This window comes from Ailuropoda melanoleuca, chromosome 14, assembly GCF_002007445.2.
Source record: "Ailuropoda melanoleuca isolate Jingjing chromosome 14, ASM200744v2, whole genome shotgun sequence".
NCBI lineage: Eukaryota > Metazoa > Chordata > Mammalia > Carnivora > Ursidae > Ailuropoda > Ailuropoda melanoleuca.
In genome coordinates, this window is record NC_048231.1 from 44,102,446 (window position 1) to 44,116,769 (window position 14,324).

Consider the following 14,324-nt stretch of genomic DNA (forward strand, 5'->3'; position numbering starts at 1 on the left):
AAGGCTGCTCTGGAGCTTTCTAAGAGCTTGGTGAAGGTCGGAAGACCCACTGAACAGTCCTTCATTGGTAGGGGACAGGGAAGGGGCCTTTCCAGCCAGATGGGGGTTGCAGGGGACTCCTTTGCCCACGGCCTCTCTGACCGAGGGCCCACTGGGAGAACGGTGAAATGTGTGCTAGGGTTTTCTGGGATGCTCCTGGGGTCAGACTTGCCAATGAAGTATGAGCATCCTGTCTCCAGGTTGCCTAATTTCTAAAGTTTAGAAAGGTGAAGGTGACGTTTTTCTTTTTCTTTTTAAGTAAACTCTATGCCCTACATGGGGCTTGGACTCGGGACCCTGCGATCAAGCACTGATGCTCCTCTACCCACTGAGCCCGCCCTGCACCTCTGGGAGGCCTTTATTAACATACGGCGCTCACCAAGTATTTCTGTATGGCAGAGTCTGTGGCACACTTTTTATGTGCATTTTGTCATTTAACTTTTAATTCTTATTTTATCAAAGTAATATAGATGCATGTAAGTATTAAAAGTCAAGGAGTGGTTAAAAAATAAAATAAAACATGAAACCGGGGTACCTGGGTGGCTCCGTCTGTTAAGCCTCCATCTCTTGATTTTGGCACAGGTCATGATCTCAGGGTCTTGAAATTGAGCTCCATGTGGGGCTCCGCACTCAGTGGGGAGTCTGCTTGAGATTCTTTCTCTCCCTCTGCCCCTCCCCCAGCTGGTGCGTGTGTGTGCTCGCTCTCTCCCTTCTCTCTCTCTCTAAAATAAATAAAATCTTGGGGCGCCTGGGTGGCACAGCGGTTAAGCGTCTGCCTTCGCCTCAGGGCGTGATCCTGGCGTTATGGGATCAAGCCCCACATCAGGCTCTTCTGCTAGGAGCCTGCTTCTTCCTCTCCCACTCCTCCTGCTTGTGTTCCCTCTCTCGCTGGCTGTCTCTATCTCTGTCAAATAAATAAAAAGAGGGGCGCCTGGGTGGCAGAGCGGTTAAGCGTCTGCCTTCGGCTCAGGGCGTGATCCCGGCGTTATGGGATCGAGCCCCACGTCAGACTCCTCCGCTGTGAGCCTGCTTCTTCCTCTCCCACTCCCCCTGCTTGTGTTCCCTCTCTCGCTGGCTGTCTCTATCTCTGTCGAATAAATAAATAAAATCTTTTAAAAAAAAAAATAAATAAATAAATAAAAAGAAAATCTTTAAAATAAATAAATAAATAAATAAAATCTTTAAAAACAAAGAACAACCTCCCCCCCCCCCGAAACCATGGTGGGTCCCCACTCGCTGAGCCCTCCTCTCCAACTCCGCTCTTTCTCCCGGTGTGTGCCTGTGATTCTGAGTCATGTGCACGTCCTGCTGTCTTGGGTCATCACGTTGATGAGTTTCATGAATTATGTATTGACTTTCTCTATAGCTTCCTTTACATAGCCATTATCTCTGCTGCTCCCTGTTCTACCTGTATTTTACCTCCTGGGTAAATCTGTAAGGAATACTGACGTTTATGCCCACGCAAATGATACTCTATGGACGACTTTTGTGGCATACTGTGATAAGCCGTTTTTTAAAATTTTTTTTCTCCAGAATAAAATTGCTTTCTTAAAAATGTGCCCAGCTTTCTGTGTACCTGTGGCTCACTTTTCCCGTACTTTCCAGCTGCCTCTCAGTATAGTTATCCCCGTGCTCAGTGCTGCCAGGCTGGCTGTCAGCTCCAGCTTTTTCTCTTCTGGAACTCTCAGGGCATAGGCCAGAGGCAGCGTTAGTTTCTCAAGTTGCATGGCTCCGGTGCTTGGTTTCTTGTTTCCTGTATCCTGTGATGTGTTCTTTTTGGTTCCTTCCTTCCACTAGCTTCTAGAAAAAGAACTCAATTTCTGGAGACCATGTCCATTTGGGTGCACATGGGCTTCTAGGTCGGAAATGCTTGGTCAAGGATTGAGAAGCACGTCCCTCTGCGTTGCTGTTTGTGGTGCTGCTGCTGTGCAGCCCAGCACTTCTCCTAGTAAGCTGAGGGCAGCTTGCCTCACTCGCAGGCCTCCTGTCCAGCGCTGCAGGGCAAGTTTCTTCGAATCATGTTTCAGGGAGCCACATTTCCTCTGCTCCCTGTGTTTCCTCTGCCCCCTGTGTCTGAATGTTGGCCCCTCGGTCCTCTTCTACTTTATCTTTTGTCTCCTGTATCCATCGTTTTGTCTTTTGGCGTCACTCTCTGGGAGATTCCTTCCATTTTATCTCTGGCCTTTCACTACCGACATGCTTTTATTTCTAAGAACTCTTTCTTTGCTTGCTTGCTTTCTTTTTTTTTTTTTTTCCCTTTCTCTCTTTTTTTGGTAATCTGACTTCCTGTTTTTAGAATCCTGTTCTTGTTAAATGGATGCAATGTCTTATTTCTTTGGAAAATAAAGATTTTTTTCGGCATTTTTTTCTCATGGTCTTTCTCTGCCGTGTGAGGGTGTCTGGGAGCCCTTGGTTGGTGGCTCACTCTAAGAGAGGGGCAGGGGGAAGACAGGTGGACACTCTGAGCACGAGGGGCTTGTCCACTGCCAGCTTCCCTGGAGGCTCATGTAGCTTCAGGTTCTGGGTCTTTCCTCCAGAACATGGTCTTCCAAACACTGGGCTGTAGGGTGAAGACCTGGGTGCCACCCTGGAGGAGGCCACAGGTGGGCAGAAGGGCAGGCGGGTAGGCGTCAGCAGTTAGTGTGGATCTAGACACTCAGTGGGCACATAGTCTGCTTCTTTCATTATCCTCCCCGAGCCTTCTCGGCTGGGTGGGTTGCCCCCCTCACAGTCCAATGACTCTCCATTTTATGCTTTTCCAGAGAATAAATCTCTGGTGTCTGCTAGTGTGGAAGTGGTTACCCAGCAGTGTGAAGTGGAGGAGGGGATGCTGAGAAGCCTTTCACCCAGGAATCTTTCCATTTATCTCTGGTCCCTGAGTGCCTGGCACACCCGTCCGGAGCCTTACGAAGATCTGGGGCTGGCACTGGATTGGCTCTCAGCCCTCCTCACTGTCACTTACTTAGGACTCCGCTTTCTTGGTTGACTTGCTATGTCCATCACCACTGGGCCATCACTGTTCCAGATTCTAAAATCCTGTTGTTGGAGCCATCACTTCTGACTTTTCTGGCTTTGTGAGTTTGTGTTAAAGAAAAACAAAATCCCCCCTTTTCTGTAGTTTTAGTGGGGTTTTGAGAGCAACAAAATTAGACATGCAAGTTCAGTTCCTTATGCCAGCCTAGAGGTTCATATCTCATTTAATTTTATTTTTAAATGAAATTGTTGTAGGGAACATATTTATTTAGACTGTGGCTTAAGCTAGCTTAATTTAAGTCAAAGTTGTGTTTCCTGCTCAGGGCCAGTATAGCGATTTGCTTTCCTTCTGGTCTGTCTTCATTTCCTGGCCCTTCTCCTGGGGGCAGGCTCACAGGATTCCTTGACGCTGCGGCAGGGCAGAAGCTTCGGGCTAGGTCTCAACCACGGCAATGCTTGGACTCAGCTGGCATTTAGAGAGGGTGGAATAGTTCTCTCTTGTGCTGGCCCGAGCTCTGGTTTACCAAACATAGTGTATTCCTAGGCTGTACCACAAGTGCTGGGAGCTTACTTCCAAACATACAGGTCCATTGCACAGGAATGGGGTGTGGGGGGTGGGTACTGCCCTGAGCGCCTGATAGGGAAGCAGGGCTGCCAGAGCCTTCCTTCTTAGACATCAGGGGCGGGCTCGAGCTGCTGAGGGCCGGGAGTATCAAGGGTACCTTTTCCTTATCTCTTTGGTAGATGGTTGGTTAAAAATGTGGTAGGAGGGGCGCCTGGGTGGCACAGCGGTTAAGCGTATGCCTTCGGCTCAGGGCGTGATCCCAGCATTCTAGGATCGAGCCCCACATCAGGCTCTTCCACTATGAGCCTGCTTCTTCCTCTCCCACTCCCCCTGCTTGTGTTCCCTCTCTCACTGGCTGTCTCTATCTCTGTCGAATAAATAAATAAAATCTTTAAAAAAAAATGTGGTAGGAATCTTTTTTAACTTGGCAAGATCTTTTTCCCTATATGGTATCTACTTTTTGATGGTGTGCTTAGGAAAGCCTTCCTCAGCCCAATATTATATAACTATTCTCTTGTTGTCTGGCACTTTTATGATTGGGGCTTTTACACATACAGGGTGAAGGGTCACCGAGGCAAGCTGCAAGGTCTGTCCCAGGTGGGTGAACAGACTCTTTTTACACACAGGTGCCACTTCATCTGGAAGCTTCTCTTGTAGGGTGGGGTGAGGCAGGGCTGGCAAAACTCCTGCCCCATGAGAGGTCAGTTGGTTGGTGAGTGTGTGGTTCTCAAAAGAGGGGAGGCTTCCTCTGGGCAGAACAAAAACCTCCCATGGATGGGTGGGCATCTTGTCCACCTAAGGCAGGAGGGTGAGTCTGACGCAGAGAGGAAAACACCTTCCTGGTTTAGACAGCAGCAGGAGACCAACCAGATGGCCTTGCTCTCCTGCGAACAGGCACGTGTTCAGCAATGGAAAAGGAGGTTGAACCTGGAGAAGGCGGTGTTGAGGGGGGTGCTGTCAGGAGAGGTGGGAAGGCCCCTGCATGTGGCCCTTTGGAATGGAGCAGGAGGGGAGGGCCAGGCAGCTGGAGGGCAGAGAAGGCCGCTGAATGCTTCTCATCAGCGTACCTTTGCACAGGCCCTTTCTGAGAAGTGTTTTGCCGGCTGGGCAGCTGAGGGCATGCTTCCAGGTGGCTCAGCTTCAGGGGGACAGCAGCTCTGCCTGAGGGAGCCGCACGCACTCACTGCTGTCATCTGCTAGGAAGGGGGCGACACCAACGTCATTGAACGTTGGAGGTATTTTGGGATGCAGTCTTACTGTGCAGTTAGGCACAGTAAATTTCTGTATTTCTGTAACACACCCTACTGCTTCCTACGTGCCAAGTGCCTGACGTCGTTAAACTACTATAATCCTCAGACCAGCCCCATGAGGTGAGAACGTGCAGGCCCCGCAAGGTGATGCCTTATCCAGGGTCACCGGCTTGGGGGTGGAGTGGCGAGGGGCAGGCTGGAGCATTAGCATACTTGGAGCTTACATCCACGTGTACCTTCCCAGCACACACAGTTTGCTAGTTTTTTAGCTTTATCTTGCACTGATTCAGATTACAAAGACTAGGAACCAGCTCCAGGTGATGAATTGAGTTTCCCAATTTGGGGACAGGGAAGAGGTGAGGCAGCAGAGCAGACAGATACTGGACAGGAGCTGCAGTCTGGGCCGAGGCTGTGCACCCTGGCCACCTCTGTGCGCCTCCCTTCATCCTGGCCACAGCCCTTTCAGAGAGTTCCTTTAAGAGGAGCATGTGTGTGGGGGATAGAGCGTCTCTCCCAAGACCCAAGCTGGCCAGTGGCCAGGTCGGAATTTGAGCCCCGATCTGTGTGAGGTCTGTCTGATTCTGGAGCCCAAGCCCTTCCTCCTCTGTCTACTTCCTGCAGGGTCCAGTGCCCAGCACTTCGCCCATCCCAGCACATACTTTCCCATCACCCTGACCTCTGCTGTCTGGACATGCTCGTTGAAGACCTGGTTTCCCTATACCTATCACACTGATTCTCGGTTCTGCACATCATGTCCCATCAAAATGCATGGCATTACCACTCCTTGTGTTAAAAATAGCCAATTATTTGTCTGGTGCCACTTACTGCCTGCTGCATACCAGTCCCGGCTCTCAAGGTGTTTGTAGGACGGCAGGGCTGACCAGCAGGGAGCCAGCAGTTCCCCCAGGAGGTGCCACGGGTGTTGCCAGGGTGACCACAAGGTTTCTGTGAGGCAGAAAGTGGGGTGCCTTGGAGCACGGCCAGAGGGCTTGACAGGCTGGCGGGATGGTTGAGCATCAGCATGCTTGGCAGCAGGGCCCTGGAAGAGTGAGGGAGTGGGCTCCATGGCTGCCTGCCTTGCTGGTAAGGAGTAAGGCCCTTGAGGCAGTCAGGAACATAGCCTGGACCGCTTCCCACTCCTCCTGGCTTAGGGTGCCGGTGGAGGTGTTGGGGGTGGAGACAGAGGCCCATCAGGAAGGACCACCACAGGTGCAGTGAGAGATGAGGTGAGGGTTTAAACTTCAAGGAACAGAAGTCAGAATTGGGAAGTGAAGAGGGGGTTCCCAGGTTTCCAGTGTGCACATTCGGTGGACACAGAGCTAAGGTTACAGAGTTGTTTTTTTTTTTTTTTGGTGTGTTTTTTTGTGTGTGTGTCACTGCCCTCTGCTCAGGCAGGGTCTGGACAAGAAGGGGCTTCTGCCACCTCGTGGTGGTGGAGTTCACAGGGCCTGTGGGATGGATCAGGTCCCCCCCCCCCCCAGGAGACTCGAGTCTAAACCAGATGCCAGTTGAACCCTGACCAGGCAGACCTGTGTAACCATGGCGACCAGGAAGAAGCTGTACCTGGGGAGCTGGGGAGCCCTGGTTGAAGCAAGGGGCTGCGAGCTCTGAGCCAGTGTCAGTCCTCCATCCATCTTCTCAGAGGGCTCGGCACGCCCAGGCAATGGCCAGGAGACAGGCCCCTCTGTTGTGCTGGCGCCTTCCTGGTGGCCTCAGGTTTGGGGACAACTGCCTTAGTATTGGAACTGTGGCACGATAGCCACAATTAGGGTCCACCCTTGTGAGCTGACCTTGGTTTTGCTCCCTGACCTCCCCTGACTGGGCAGGCCCTTGTATTCCCGGAGCTGACCTCAGGCTGGCTTGTGTGTGGGCGGAGCTCACTAGGACTTGCTAGTTCTTCTAAGTTGTTTCTCTGAGGCTGTAACCACCACTCTGTCTTTAGGGCTGTCTTTTTGTGTGCTAGTTTGCTTTTGTTTAGTGACGGTTGCTGGAAGGGTTTTGTTTTCTGGACACAGAGGCTGAGGAATGGCCATCCAGGTCCAGCTGCTCCTGTAGGCATCCTGGGGACAGAGCAGAGGGGGAGAGCAGCCGGTCCTGCATCTGTGCGGGGGCTGCCCTGAATGTGGGGCTGGGACCCACAGCAGGCTCATGCAGTGGGCATGCTGGTACTTGGTACGGAAGGAGGGAGGGCCACCACCCGTAAGCACTGATGCGAGAAGCTCTTCCCTGTGCAGTTAGAACCAGATAATGGATGGGCGCCCTTGACAAGATGCCGAGCCGGCTGAAAAGGAAAGGACAGGGCCTCCTTGGGGGCAAACGTGCGAATGGTAACAGAGAGCAGAGCTGCCAGGTTTCTTTTTTGCTTCATCTTCTATTTTGTGGAGCATGATCTGCAGACTAGAAACAGGAGCAAAAACATTTTTTTAAAATATGGTTTGCAGAACTGAAAACAGTGCTCAGGGCGCCTGTTCATTCTTCAGCCAACAAACACGCAGGGTCTGTTTGGGCAGACGTGGCGTGCAGCCATGGAAGGGACACGTACGAGACACGGGCATGGTGCTGTCTCGCAGAGCTCTGGCGCCTGGCTGAAGAGCAGCCTTCCTTCTTGGCTCCGTAGCTGTGCAGCCCCTTCATGGGTGTTTACCCCAGTTGTGTTTCCTCTTGCTAAGGTGTGTATTCTACCTTGTCAAGACAGGCCTGATTCTGGCCCCCTGTCCTGACAGTCTTCCTTAGGCTCTTTCAGTCACATAACAGCCAGTGCCCCCAATGTCTGTGTCATCAGTGATGTTGTGTGGACCCGGAGGGGACAGGGTTTCTCCTCCAGCACATCCCTTGGCATCTGGTGCCTTCGGGCCTGGCGAGGTCCCCCCACCTCAAAGCTCTTAGGCTGGTGTCTGTGTATTGTCTCTGGGGATTGTGCCAGGTGTCTTTGCTGCGGTCAGGGTTCACAGAGTTTGTGTGGGGCCTGTGAGTCTGCCAACTCCATCAAAGTGGCCAGCCAGCAGCTTGGGGAGGGCTGCTTTTTTTTTTTTTTTTTTTTTTTTTAAGATTTTATTTATTTGACAGAGACAGCCAGCGAGAGAGGGAACACAAGCAGGGGGAGTGGGAGAGGAAGAAGCAGGCTCCTAGCAGAAGAGCCTGATGTGGGGCTTGATCCCATAACGCCGGGATCATGCCCTGAGCCGAAGGCACACGCTTAACGGCTGCGCCACCCAGGCGCCCCGGGGAGGGCTGCTTTTAGCCAGCCAGGAGCCTGCCTGAGCCCTCGGGGATTGCTCATCTTGGGCACAGAGCCCATGTGCATAACTGAGTCCCATCTCGGAGCTCTCAGGCCCCCTCTCTGCCTTTTTGTGCTTCACAACTTGGTCCTGGCTCCACCTTCTACCCATGACCTCTCCACTTCCCTATAGCCAGCCTCCAGCACGTCCCACGGGCTAGCAAGTGCCCTCTTGGCTGTGTCCATTGCTCTCTCCGTTGCTCTGCAGCTTTGTGGCCCTCAGTCCTGGGAAGCCTCCATGACAGGGTTTGCCTCCCACTGCTTTTGGAAAGTGGGGAAGGGAACAGGTATGGCCCTGGGGGACACAGGTGAGGTGCCCTTCTGAAAGCTGGTTTGCTTAGTCACTTCTCTTGTCGGAGATGCTCAGTGACTTAGAGCCTAACCAAGTGACGACTCTCGATCTCTGTGTGTGGACTCCCGCCTCACACTGGCTAGGTCCTCTGTGCCTGCCTCTCTCACTTCCTGGAGAGTTGGGTACTGCGTTGTCCTCCTGCATTGTTCCTTTCACCCTGCTCTTTTGGCCGTGATCACATTGCCCCTCATGGGGGTGTCTGCTCCATCCGGGCTGCCTTGCCAACAGGAACTCGTTGCTCCTGCTTTGCCTCAGTGCAGCTTGAGGAAGCAGACGGGGGTAGAGACTCTGCACTCATGTGTTTAATGAGTTATCCAGCAGTGGGGGGGGTCAAGGTCATTTTATGTTTCTTTACACATTAATACAGATTTGTCCAAGTCTCAGCACCGAGACTCCTTTCTTGATTTCTTTAAGGATCACAAACATGACCGTGCATCCCATGTGCACACTCTTTCAGTATCCTGGGGTTGGTTGGTTTGCTTTTTCATTTGTTTGGAGTGGTCAGAAGGCTGTCTAGCACCAGCTGGACTGTTTGTTTAATTCTCTTGGGGTGAGGCAACAGATCTTTGACATGCTCGTTCATTTGTTTATCAGCGTGCTCTGCTCTGGGAAGAAGGCAGGCTGTGAGCAGACGCGCCAGGCCCTGAGAGGCCCAAGTGTAGTATGCCCCTTCCTTTCTAAGAGACGCACACCTGTTTTTAGCTTTGTGTGTGTTTCTCGGGCTGTGTGCTGCCATTCACAGGGAGCTCAAGCTTGCTGGTGTGTGTGGCTCCCTCCTAGCAGAGCATCAGTCGGTAAAGACTAGTGATTGCCTTCCATCTCTGATTGGACATGTTTTGGCAAATATGTGTTTTTTTGGTTTTTTGTTTTTTAAGATTGATTGATTGATTGATTGATTGATTTAGAGCATGGGGGTGGTGGAGCAGAGGGAGAGAGAGAGCATCTCAAGCATACTCTGCACAGAGGATGGAGCCTGACCTTGCAACCCTGAGACATGACGCAAGCCCAAATCAAGGGTCAGTTAACTGACTGAGCCACCCAGGTGCTTGTTGGCAAATGTGTTTTTAAGTAGTTTCCACATTTGTGAGATTTATTTCCTTGGTCCCACTTGGAGAACCTGCACATCCTACATAAGGACCTTTACTTTGGGACACCTGGGTGGCTCAGTCCGTTAAGCATCTGGCTTTGGCTCAGGTCATGATTCTGGGTCCTGGGATCAAGTTCCGCACTGGGCTCCTTGCTTAGTGGGGAGCCTGCTTCTCCCTCTGCCTGCCGCTCCCCCTGCTTGTGCTCTCTCTCTTTCTCTGACAAAATAAATAAAATCTTCAAAAAAAAAAAAAAAAAGGACCTTTACCTTGGGAGGGACTGTGAGTTGACATTGCATGGCCCCTTTGTTTTATAGAGGAGAAGACCGGAGCCAGGGTCCCACTGTTCTTAATGCCAGAGTTGGCTGGGCGGGGGGAGACACCCAGGCCACTCAGAGGGTAGGAAGTAGAGGGTGCTGGCCCCTCAGCCATCTGCGTATACCTGATTTTGTGCTTGTTGTGAGCAACTCCGAGGGCCTGGCTGCTCTCATCCTTTCTGCCAGGGGTAGCTGCTTTGCTTTGTGGTGTCTACCTTTCCTGTTTCTTTCTTCTCATGGCTCTTCCCCCTTACCTTGCTCAGCTTGCCTTTTATCACTCTGCTGAGAGTCCCTCCTTATATGCCTCTCCTGGACCTTAGCCAGGCTGTTACGCTGGAGGACAGTACCTCTTCCACCCAGGGGTAGCTGCTGAGCAGGGCCTGCTGGCCAGGAAACCTACAGGAGCAGACTTACAGGTATGTGTGAACATCTTTTTTTCTTCTGTGTTACAGTGAGGATGCCATGCGGAAAGCTGGTGTGGCCCACAGTAAATCCAGCAAGGATATGGAGAGCCATGTGTTCCTGAAGGCCAAGACCCGGGTAAGGCCCTTGTGGGTGGAGCAGAAAGCTCAGAGGCTCAGGAAGGGGAGGATACAAGGCAGACTCTGGAAGCTCTCTGCCTGCGGAGTGGGGGTGGGGTGGCCACTCACTGATTGACCATGGGCACCATCAGGTTTACCTGCAGCATGCTGTGGGTCTTCCCACACGTTCGTGGTACAGTTATAGGGAGGGTACTTGGGGGGACATGCAGGATGCAGGCCCAGCCTTGACCACAACCCTGTTGCCAACACCCTCCATTCGTGGTCAGCTCCCAGGAATCTTGTAGGATGCTCATGGAGGTCCTCTGAATAAGAATGCTCCCCAGGGGATCCTCACTAAAGCTCCACAGGGCCCTGACACGTGGGCCCACAAGCGTTCCCATCCTGCTTTGTTAAGTGCTAAAGGCGATGCTTGTGGAGGTTGAGGCCTTGAGCCTAGGAATGTCACAGGTGGAGTAGTTGGGAAGGATTTCAGCTGTGTGAGCTCTTGTCCTGGGCTGGGTGCCATGGGCTTCATGTGACCACCTCCTTTCATCCTTTCATCAGAGTGTTCTCCCCAGGGCAGAGCTGTTTTAGTAGAAGTGAAGCAGAACAGGCACAAGGAAGCCAGGGACTTGTGTCGGGTTACCCAGCTTGCGCAAGGAGGGGCTGATGCCCGCGTCTTTTCTTCTGCACCCGCCCTGCCTCCCTTGCACATCCTGACCGTGCAGTCCCTCAGCTGTGCCGGGTCTGCTCCTCAGCACTTTGTGCCTGAGTGTGGTATTGGGAGTTCTGGGACATCCTTGTGCATCAAGAATTAAAAGCCGATCCTACTTATAGCCCTTGGTGGGATACTGGTTTGGATAAACCAACTGTCAAGACATAGAGAGGTCAATTCAGGAGATTTGGACATGGTCTGAGTGTTGAGATGAGGTGAATATTTTTCAAAATAGAAAGATAGAGGTCACCAGCTGGAGAAAGCAGTATCCAGAAGAGAAGCCACCTGCATAATCTGGTCTTAGAGGTTAGAGCACACAGGTGTGTGTTTGTGACCACATGGAAGTGTAAAGAAGAGCTCTGGGCACTGAGGTGCAGGGGCTCTGCACTCTGGATATACATAATAAACATTTTCCTTTGTTTTAATAACTTTATTGAGATCTGTTTCATATACTGCACAATTCACCCATTTAAAGTGTGTAATTCAGTGGTCTTAAGGATATTCACAGAGTGGTACAACCATCACCACAATCTGAATTGTAGAACATTTTCTAAAAGAAAATCCATTCCCGTGGGCTGGCGCTCCCCATTTTCCCAGCCCTGGGGCACCACTTTCTGCTTTCTGTTGCTATGGATTTGTCTTTTCTGAACATTTCATATAAATGGAATCATACAGTAAATGTTTTTGTGCCTGGATTCTTTCACTTAGGATAATATTTTCAGGTTTCATCCACGGACCATTTCGTTGCATGTTGTTCATTCCATTTTACTGCTGAATAATATCCTGTCGTATGGATCACTGCATCTTGTTTATGTTTATCCGTTGATGGTCATTTGGATTGCTTCTACTTTTGGGCTGTTACCAAAAATGCTGTACACATTTGTGTACAAGGGGCACCTGGCTGGCTCAATCAGTGAAATGTGCGACTCTTGATCTCCGGGTTGTGGGTTCGAGCCCCACGTTGGGAGTAGAGATTTCATAAAAATAAAGTCTTCAAAACAAAACAAACCCAAAATCGTGTGTAGAAGCTTTCCTGTGGACCTAACATTTCATTTCTCTTGGGTAGATACCTAGGAGTGGAATTGCTGAATCAGATGGTAACGTAACACAGCCACACTGTTTTTGAAAGCAGCTGTATCATTTTACACTCCCACCGACAGGGTATGAGATTCCCGTTTCTTCACATCCTTATCAACACTGATTATCGTTTGTCTTTTTTATTATACCCATCATGATGAGTGTGAAGTAGCATTTCACAGAAATTCTGGTTTTGATTTGCATTCCCTGGTGACAAACGATACTGAGCATCTTCATGTACTTGTTGATCATTTGTATATTTTCTTTGGAGAAATGTTTATTCAGATCCTTTGCCCATTTTAAATTGAGTTCTTGTTTTTTTTTTTAATTGATTGTAAGAATTTTTAATGTGTTTTGGATCTAAGTCTCTTATTAGATGTAGAATTTGCAAATATTTGGGGGGGATGGGATGTTATTACTGGTTTTGTTTGTATTTTCTTAGAATTAAAAGAACTTTGGTGAGGGCTTATTGAACTATTTCAGCTTTTGAAATGGAGAACTTGTTGGTTCCTTATTGTTTGTTATCTATTGTTTGATAAGGAACTACCATAAAACTTAATGACCTAAAGCAATAAAGTATTTTTCCTGATTCTGTGGGTCAGCAGCCAGGGCAATTGGCATTGCCTAGCTGACCATCCTGCTGATCTCCCGTGTGAGCTCTCATGCAGCTATATTCAGCAGGCGGCTGTGCTGACCTGGAAGGTCCATCAAGGCTTCACTCCTGTATCTGCACATCAGTTTTACCACGTGGCCTCCACGTGGTGTCTCCAGCAGTACAGCCTGCACTTCTTACTACCTGACAGCTGGCTTTTGAGGAGGGGGATGTGGAATCTACCTGTCCTCAGAAGTCCTAGAAAATCACTCTGATACAGCAGGTCCTAAGGGCAGTGGGAATTACCTCCTTTTTTTTTTTTTTTTTAGTTTTATTTTTAAGCAATCTCTACACCCAACGTGGGGCATGAACCCACTGCCCTGAGATCAAGAGTTGCATGCTCCACCTAACTGAGCCAGTCAAGCGCCCCTCACCTCTGTCTTTCGATATAAGCAGTTGCCTGTTTGTACAGGGAGGCCAGTGATTATTGGTGGCCCTCTTGGAGATCGGCTATCACAGACACTCTCCTATCATCTGGGATGCTTTCCATCCCAAAGACGGCATCGAGCAGCACAACAGCCCCCTCACTGTCTCAGCCTCTGCCTCGCCCACACTCTGAACCTTAATGACCGCAGTCCCATTTCCTTTGGTTAAGCTGATTCTAAATCCCTAACTCCAAAGAGGAGAGCCCCCCCCCAACTATTTGGAAGAGAAGTATTTTTAACAGGTGTTGAAAATTTCCTGTCTTTTTTGCAGAGACAGACATACTGCTTGGGCACCGTTGTCTGATGCCCAGCTTTTTACTACTGCCTAAGCTCCTCGTAGAGCTGGGTGCCAGTCAGTGCAGTGAGGCCCTTCTGTGAGGACTGGTCAGATGGCACCCCGGGAACTCTTATTGCCCGCCCTTCCCATCTGAGACTCCATCAGAACAACTGTGAAAGAATTGAAAAAGTGGGGCCCCAGGGGCGCCTGGGTGGCACAGCAGTTAAGCGTCTGCCTTCGGCTCAGGGCGTGATCCTGGCGTTATGGGATCAAGCCCCACATCAGGCTCTTCCGCTATGAGCCTGCTTCTTCCTCTCCCACTCCCCCTGCTTGTGTTCCCTCTCTCGCTGGCTGTCTCTATCTCTGTCGAGTAAATAAATAAAATCTTAAAAAAAAGAAAAAAGAAAAAAGTGGGGCCCTAGAGCAGGGAGAAGGACGGGGAAGAGTAATTTCTCTGTTTCTGGATTCTAGGAGGGACTGAGCGGTGTAAGAGGCCACAGTGAAGGGGCTGACCTTCCCGGGGAATCCTGGCAAGCTGGCAGGTCCAGAGGTGTCCACCCTGAAGGAAACTGGGGTGCTAATGGATACCTCAGGCTGCCTAGTGTATACCCCAAGGCCCTGTTCTGTATCCCACATCAGCTGTATGAAGCAAAAACACTACCACTCTCCCCAGTTTCAGAGAAGGAGGCTCTGGCATGCAGGTGCTAGTTAATTTAGCCAGGAGGTCACAGATCTGGGTGGAGGTAGAGCAGGGAATGGAACCCAGATGGTCTGGTGTCACCACACTCTTAACCACTTC

General features: G+C 50.5%; 1 protein-coding gene across 4 annotated transcripts in view; it reads left to right on the top strand.

The window, feature by feature from the left end:
* The window catches only part of MED15 (mediator complex subunit 15), a 65,250-nt gene that overhangs the window by 13,688 nt on the left and 37,238 nt on the right, over window positions 1–14,324 (top strand). For all 4 annotated transcript variants that reach the window (XM_034642827.1, XM_034642825.1, XM_034642826.1 and 1 more), the window contains exon 2: window positions 10,311–10,398. In XM_034642827.1, the coding sequence (XP_034498718.1) occupies window positions 10,311–10,398 (88 nt within the window). The remainder of the gene's footprint in view (window positions 1–10,310; window positions 10,399–14,324) is intronic.